We start from the raw sequence: 7,599 nt of genomic DNA on the forward strand, positions 1-7,599 counted from the left end.
GAGCATTAGTGGCGCACCAGGGCTAAATACCAGTGGCGCATTATGGAGCATAGTAATGGCGCACTTGGGGGCATACGTGAAGGTAAATATGGCCCCCTAGGAGGCATAGTAATGACGCACCGTTGGACATAGTAATGGCGCACTGCCAAGTGCGCCACTATTGTCTGGTATACTAATGGCGCACCAGGGGTGCGCCATTAGTACTTGTTACTAGTGGCGTGATGATAGTGGCGCACCTATAGTGCGCCATTAATGGCCAAAATAGGTGCGCCACTAACATGCCTTTTTCTAGTAGTGGACGTTGTGGGTCGCCCAGGGGTGCGAAAGGTGGGACCTTTTCGCCCGTCTCTCTGGTTGGGGTAGCGGCGGGTCCCGGGTGAGGTGGTGTCAAGGTCTTGGATGCCGGGGCGGCGGCCCTGGAGGCGGTAGCGCGGTGCTCTTGGGCAGGGACCGTGGCTTTGGTGCTGCATGGTGGCCATGGCCGTGTGGGCGGCGTGGTAGCCGGGGTGTGGTGTTCGGTGGCGGTGAGTGTTGGCCGGGGTGAAAACCTGTTCTGTCTTCGGACGGACCGGCGGCGGCGAAGCTCATTCCCTTCTTGAAGGCGTCGTCGCGGCTCTCACGGCCCATCGTGCAGCTCCGGGGGAAACTCTGATCCTTGGGTCGGGCGGGGGCGGCGTTCCGGTGTCGTATCCTTCCTGAAGGCGCCACCTTGGAGTTCACGGTTCGTCGTATGCGGCTTCATCTCTTCGTGGTAGTGCTAGGGGTGGTGTTGTTGCGCTCAGCGCCTTTGTTCCTTGCCTTGGGTTTGTGTGTGGTGGTGGCGTGAGTTTGTAGCAGGTGATGTGGATCTTCGGTTTATATATAAAGGGGGGCGGAAGCCTTTTTTTAAAGAGCATGGCATTTTTATATCATTGCGATGATGGCACTTTTATTATTTGAGAGGATGGCATTTTTTATTGCCAGTTTTCCCTTTTTTTGTACACAAGATTTTGGTGATGATTAAAAAGGTGGCAACTTTGTGGCATTTTTTTGGTTTCTGTTTCTTTAAAAAAAGTTTGCAGGAAAACAATTAGATTCATTTCAAATAAAAGGGGTGACATAATTCGTGTAGAGAGTTATATGGGCTGTTTTTCTGGCCCAGGATGGGGTTCACGCTGGCTGGTCTGGACTCTGGACACAACGTACGTTCGCTAGCTGGGTCTGGGTGTCCCTTCTTGTAGCGAACGTAATCGTTCGATAGGGAGCCGTCGCGCCTCTGCTCCTCCTCCCGAGTCCATCACGCCTCCCTCTCCTTCGCCTGCAAAACCTAATCCCCGATCTCAGCGTCCTGATCCATGGCGGCACTCCCCACCGACCCCATCAGCCTGATGGACCCATACGCCACCGCCTCCGCCTCCCCACGCCGCGACTGGGTCTTACTCCACCTGCCGGCGCGTATCTCCGACCTCCACAACGCAACCACCGTCGTGTCCAGGACGAGGGACGGCCAGCCCGTCGTGGCGTCCTTCTGGCTCGTCGACCCGCCGGGCGTCTCCTACTTCTCCGTCCACTGCCCCGGCCTCAAAGTTTCAGACCCGGACGACTTCGCCCACGACGATCCCGAGCCCGGCTTCATCGGCGCCGACGTCGTCTGTGCGGAGGCAGCGTTCCTTCTCTTCGACGTGACCTTCAACGCCCCTGACGGCCCCTTCTCGGAGTCCACCCACCACTTCGTCTATAGAGCCGGCCCCGGGGAGCCAGCACTGCACCTGCTCCCGGAACCGGATATTCCAGCATACGAAGCCCGGCCGCAATTCGGCCTCTTGCCCTGCGGCGAGCATTATGCCGTGGCCTTCCTACGTTGGAACAGGACCATGGGTGATCATATGTTTGATGTCCATGTCTTCTCGTCCCAGACACAGGCATGGAGTAAGAAGGTTGGGTTGCTGGCTATATCAGAGTCTAATGAGAGATATTTTAGTCGGCATGATGCCTGCAGGCAGATCAGGATTGGACGCTCACTTGGCTGGGTTGATCTCTTGCGTGGTATTCTTCTACTTCGCAGACTGTTCGATGAACATCCTGTGCTCGAATACATCCCGTTTCCTGTGTCAAGGGCAAGGCCGCCTTGCTCCCAACTATCAGACGACGACGGGCAAGGAGGATCTGATGTTCCTCAATATTTTCGTGATGTGGCCTGCTGCGATGATCTGATCAAGTTTGTCAACGTAGAATACCATGACCCTTCCAGTTGCAGGCCTTGCTGTGGCAGAGATAAAAGTTGGAAAGCCACCATATGGAACAGGAAGCTTTCTTCGGGAGATTGGCGACGGGGATTCACGGTTGATGTTGTCGATATCTCCCTTGACCAAAGCTATTCTTCTTTACTGCCGGAGCTGTGGGACGACGAGACAGACAAGTTACATCTGAAGAAACTGATTTTCTACACCCCCACCCTCAGCATCTGCAATGATGATCTTCTTTACGTCATGTCCAAGGTGAATGATGAAGACGACAAGGCCTGGGTCATCACAGTTGACATGAAAAATGCGGTTGTGCAAGCAATAGCCCCGTTTTCTGCTGGCGACATCGACCTCCTCCCAATGTACCGTCCATGCTCCTTCCCCAAGTACCTCAACATGACCCCAGGTGATAGATCCTCCCCCCCCCCCCCCCCCCTAGGAGAGTATTTGGCAGTATTCACATCGAAAATGCTGACACCATTTAGTTGTTCATCAACTTTGAACATTAGGCAGGGTACATATGTGTTGATTCATAGACGTTGATGCATTAGAAGCATGCGTTAGGCTACCGCCCATGCTAAAAAAATGTGCAAGTAATCAAGTATGGACTCATCTATAAAGGCCGATCACTCTCGTAGTTAGACAAAATTTACCGTCATGAAGGCACAGCCAAAGCTGAATCGTGAGTACTTTGCTTCATTATAAGAATTTAGGTGATGGTGAACCACCTCATTTTATTTCTTCAACCAATCAGAAAAAACAGCATGAGTCTCTTAGAAAAAAGAAAGGAAAACAATAACAGGGAATCATTTGTGATAATTCAAATTCACTCATCAGAAGTTATTCACATTGAATTCACTCATTAGAAGTACTATGATAATTCGAATTCACTCATGAGAAGTTATATCTGGATAGGAAATAATAACACGGAATTCAGGCTGCACTACCGGAAAACGGTCCTACCCCGACGGCCAAAACTATGCCTACGGCAGCCGTCGGCCTACTTGGAGCTATGCCGACAGCCTAGTCCTGGCCGTCGGCTTATCCTGGCCGTCGGGCTACCCCGATCTACGCCGACGGCAGCCGTCGGCACAGAACGGCCGTCGACCTAGATGTAGACACGCCGACAGCAGCCGTCGGCATATCTGTGGGCCCGGCGACGCCGCCCGTGACCAGCGGCTAACGCCGTCAAACCTATGCCGACGGTCGGAACGGGCGGCCGTCGGCATATCTCCGCATGCCACGTCACCGATCCGCGGCGTAGATATGCCGACGGCAGCCGTCGGCATAGGCGCCATGTCACCGATCCGCGGCACGTCGCCCACCCAAAACCCTACCGTCTCTATGCCGATGGCAATGCCGTCGGCATAGTTATTTTTTTTATATGTGTTTTTTTACATTTGTTTTTCTGCTTTTTTTTACATATGTTTTTATGCTTTTTTTATGTATTATATGAATATATATGTAGTTTGTAAAAAAATTTCATAGATTTGTAATATATATATATAGTTTGTATTTTTTTCGAGCACATTAATAATGTGCCGTCATGTTCTTTTGAATATAGGTCCTTATATTTTATTAAAATAAAAAACAGCTATGCCGACAGAAGTTTTGTGGCGGTTGCAAACGCTCGGCACCCGTCTCCGGAGTGTGACCCCCTCACGTCCGCGGTGTGCCCCCCTCACGGACGGCGCCGCCGCCGGCATCTGGAGGGCGGAAACAGCCGCATCGGGTCTATACGGAGGGGATGTTGCTCCCAAGTGTTTCTATGGGATGACCTACCTCAACTGGGTGGTGTTGTGGCATGTCCGAAGAGGCGGCACGCATGTCCGAAGAGCCGTCGGCATACCTCTGCCACGTGGCATTCCATGAATCGTTAGCGCTTTTCACGGCGCCGTCCGTTGCCGTCAGGCGAAAAACACGGCCGACGGCTAAACTATGCCGACGGCTGACGCCCGGCCGTCGGCATAGGCCCCTATGCCGACGGTCTGACAAGACTACGCTGACGTGATCTACACCGACGGGGATATGCCGACGGCAGCCGTAGGCATAGATCTATGCCGACGGCAAAGGACCTATGTCGACGGCCCTGGGCTGTAGGCATAGTGCCCGAGTCCGGTAGTGCTGGGACCTCCCCCATTGAATCGGAAATTGAACCCTTCAGAAATTATACAGTTTCCTTCCTGATATTTTGTTCTTAACTGTTTCTTTATCCAAATTATTGCAGGCGTAGATATAACCAACAAAGTGTACAAGTGCTTTACAAGGTAATGCATATTTTGCTATCTTTACCTATTCCAGTCTTATTCTTATTTGCATGACAAGTTATTGATTTCTACTTCTGCTGCTATTTGATGCTTATTGTCAGGATGGATGTGGAGATATGTATTGAGGAATTTCTGTGGACTCGAGACTGGCTTAGGGAACTTGGTAATGAATTAGTCCACTTCTTGGGGCATAGCTTTCTATTAACTTCTGTTAATATAGCACATGTGCAAGTGCGCATATGCATCCAACATTTACCAAGTGCATCTTTAGCGTCTTTAAGTATAATTAATTTCCTGAACATCATACGCAAATATCTGCTCAGTTTACTCTGTTTTATGACCATAAACAATTGTTCAAGTCAAGTATAATATCTTTGAAAATTATGTGCGGTCTCCACCTTAAATTTTTGTGATCTGTAACTTTGGTGGTGGACATGTTAAGCATTTACAATCCACTGGGTTTTGTTAGTGTTATTATCTGTTGCTGCCGGTCTATGATCTTGCAAATTAACTGTGATAACCAGAGGCTTTTGTTGACACAGTGTGATACATATTTCTTATTAGATTCACATCTTTATGGTCCATTGCAGGTCAATGCTTGGAACATGAAAGGTCAATTTACATCAATTGTAGCTCACTAGTCTGTCCAGTGTCATCTCTACGTTTGATTACTCCAGTAGTAAGTTCTGTTCTAGTGTCCAGAGTTTCACGTTATGAGTGCATCATGTTGTTTTGTCCTCAACTTTGCCTTGTGTTGTTTCTTCCTTAATAGCATCAATCTTTGCTTCCTCAAGTTTTGAATCCATTCCCTTCAAACAATGCACACAACTGTTGATACAGCATCTATTTTCCCATAATTTGTTTTCTCTCGGTTCCGAATTATGAACAATCGGCTTACCTGAATCACTAAAAAAAAACTTGATGCAGGTGGTAGAATACGCTTCCAATGTTGGTGAAGGCAAAGCTAAAGCTGCCACCGAAGCTGTGGATGTTTGCTCACGGTATATACACGAGGATATATACTTGTGCAATTGTATGTTGAATTGACTTGGCTCTATTTGTGACTACGGTGTGTTGTTTTCCTAGAGCTTTGGAAGATTTCAACTGGCTACTGTGGAAGCCGCGAAGTGATGCATCAACATCTACTAAAGCCATGAGGAGAAAAATCAATACCACCCTTAAAGCTTTAAAGAAGTATATATTATACAAAATAAAAAAATCATGTACTTTGATTGTCAAAATGAATCAGTACCTATAATTTTTACCCTTCTCCATATTTTTCAGCGTCCTGCAAATTGTGCCACAATCAATGATGGCGGGAGGAACAACAGTGGATGGAGCAACGACCCTTGCAGATGCCTGCCACCAAAAGAGACGGAAACCAGTATTTGAACGTCGTGAGGGACCAGGCCATAAAATTGAGTACATAGAGCCTGGCTTTTCCGGTGCCAATCTATTCTGTGATCGCGGTGAGAAGGCAGGCCATGAGAAGGACCAATGTGACGATGAGCATCAAGTGGAACTCAACCGGCAACTGGAACTCGACGAGTTTCACGTGGAACTCCGGCAACTGCAACAGAACCTTCTTGGCTCTCTGGGTCCCTGGTTGAAGCCCCAAGAGGTTTGGCTCATTTTGGTGCTTGCTTTTAGTGCATTTCTGTATGCTTGCGATATGTAAAGTAGTATCTTCATTCGGACTTCAGTGTAGGTGAACGATCTGCTATGAAAAGCCGAAGATATTATAGGTGCTACTTGTTGCTCTGTTTCCTGTAAATCCTTGGTTTGGGGTTAACGACGTATGAGCCTGGTTTGTAGTACGTATACAACAGTGGGCGTTAGTTGAAGCGAAGTTCTTTTGAGACATTCTTTGTTTGTGTTAAGCTGGTGGTACATACATGGTGAATTTCTCATGACGACCTCAAAAGGTATAACAAACCCTGGCAATCAACTGAAGCCAATATTGAGATGGTTCTATAACCAATCATCAGTTGCAGAAAAGGAAGCATGGATATTTTATTTCCCTGCCTTGTCTTGGTGAACGATTACTAGCTGAATGCTGTGTTGGATGGCAAGCGAGAAATTCGTCGTGAGGACGGGCGGCCGTGGTGCATAGCCTCTGTGCTGTTAGAACGGGCTAGCTAGGATGACAACCTAGTCAGCTCCCAGCTGGTGGCCTCCTCATGCGTCGTTGTGGGATAAGAAGGGAAAATATAGAGAAATTGACCTACTTTGTGATTGGGCAGGAGCTCATATCATCTTAAATCTTAGAGATCACCTATTTTTCGACAAAGGGTGGATTTTATTAACTCAAAATGAAGCATCAAGGGGATACAAACACATTGAGCACACACCCGGCCTCTGCATAACCAGGATGCACACAGCCAACACCAACACACACAAAAGAGGAAAAAAAACGCCAGCAAAGAGCAAAGTCATACAAGACTCAAGCTATGCCTAAGCGAGGGAAAAGAAAAAGAAAAAACACTCTGAAACGATCAAAACAACGGTTGATAAACTACATCAAGGACCATATCCGCACCAACCATCTCTTGACAGAACAAGCGCAACGAGAAAGTTTCTTCAACAGCAACGCCTTCAGGAAGGAAACGACGCTTAAACGTCGCCGTCACTGGACCCGACCAACAAAGGTCAGACTCTAGGTTTTCACCCTGAAGAACAAGTCCGAGCACATCCGAGCAATGCCTTCATCAAGGTAACGACGCAAAAACATCGCCATCGCCAGGTATAACCAATTCAGGTCAGACCTAGGGTTTTCACCCCGGAACTCGAGACCGGGTACTCAAGAAGCACCACCAAATCAAAGTCATCATGTTGTCGCCACCACTTTCCGCGATCCCAGCAGCTAAAAGTGAGGCACAGTCTTTACATGCCGGCATGGCTTGCCGCTGCACAACCATCTCCTCTGCGTCAAGCCGTCATCCATAGAATTTATCTCACCGCTGAATGCAAACTGGCCAGATTGAGAGCCACCGAAACTCCCAATGGAGCCTTCCGGTTACATCACACAACCTCGCCAGTGCGAGCTGCTGGCAACAACCAGTGGATCCTAAGAAAAAACTCTCATGAAGACCCTTGAATGGCCACTGCAA

The 7,599-nt window shown here is 48.6% G+C and overlaps 1 protein-coding gene across 1 annotated transcript; it reads left to right on the forward strand.

The window, feature by feature from the left end:
* Positions 1-1,240: 1,240 nt before the first annotated feature.
* On the forward strand, positions 1,241-6,348 carry LOC123174984 (uncharacterized). Its single transcript, XM_044590127.1, has 7 exons — positions 1,241-2,628; positions 4,450-4,489; positions 4,591-4,652; positions 5,080-5,168; positions 5,417-5,490; positions 5,576-5,683; positions 5,774-6,348. The coding sequence occupies exons 1-7, from the start codon at positions 1,335-1,337 to the stop codon at positions 6,165-6,167; spliced, it is 2,061 nt and encodes a 686-aa protein (XP_044446062.1). The 5' UTR covers positions 1,241-1,334; the 3' UTR covers positions 6,168-6,348.
* Positions 6,349-7,599: the final 1,251 nt, after the last annotated feature.

Source organism: Triticum aestivum, chromosome 1D (genome assembly GCF_018294505.1).
Source record: "Triticum aestivum cultivar Chinese Spring chromosome 1D, IWGSC CS RefSeq v2.1, whole genome shotgun sequence".
Taxonomy (NCBI): Eukaryota; Viridiplantae; Streptophyta; class Magnoliopsida; order Poales; family Poaceae; genus Triticum; species Triticum aestivum.

Coding starts and splice junctions, on each gene's coding strand:
- LOC123174984 (XM_044590127.1), top strand. CDS start 1,335: ATGGCGGCACTCCCCACCGACCCCATCAGCCTGATGGACCCATACGCC. Junction 2,629..4,449: donor GTACCTCAACATGACCCCAG/GTGATAGATCCT, acceptor AAATTATTGCAG/GCGTAGATATAACCAACAAA. Junction 5,684..5,773: donor ACCCTTAAAGCTTTAAAGAA/GTATATATTATA, acceptor CATATTTTTCAG/CGTCCTGCAAATTGTGCCAC.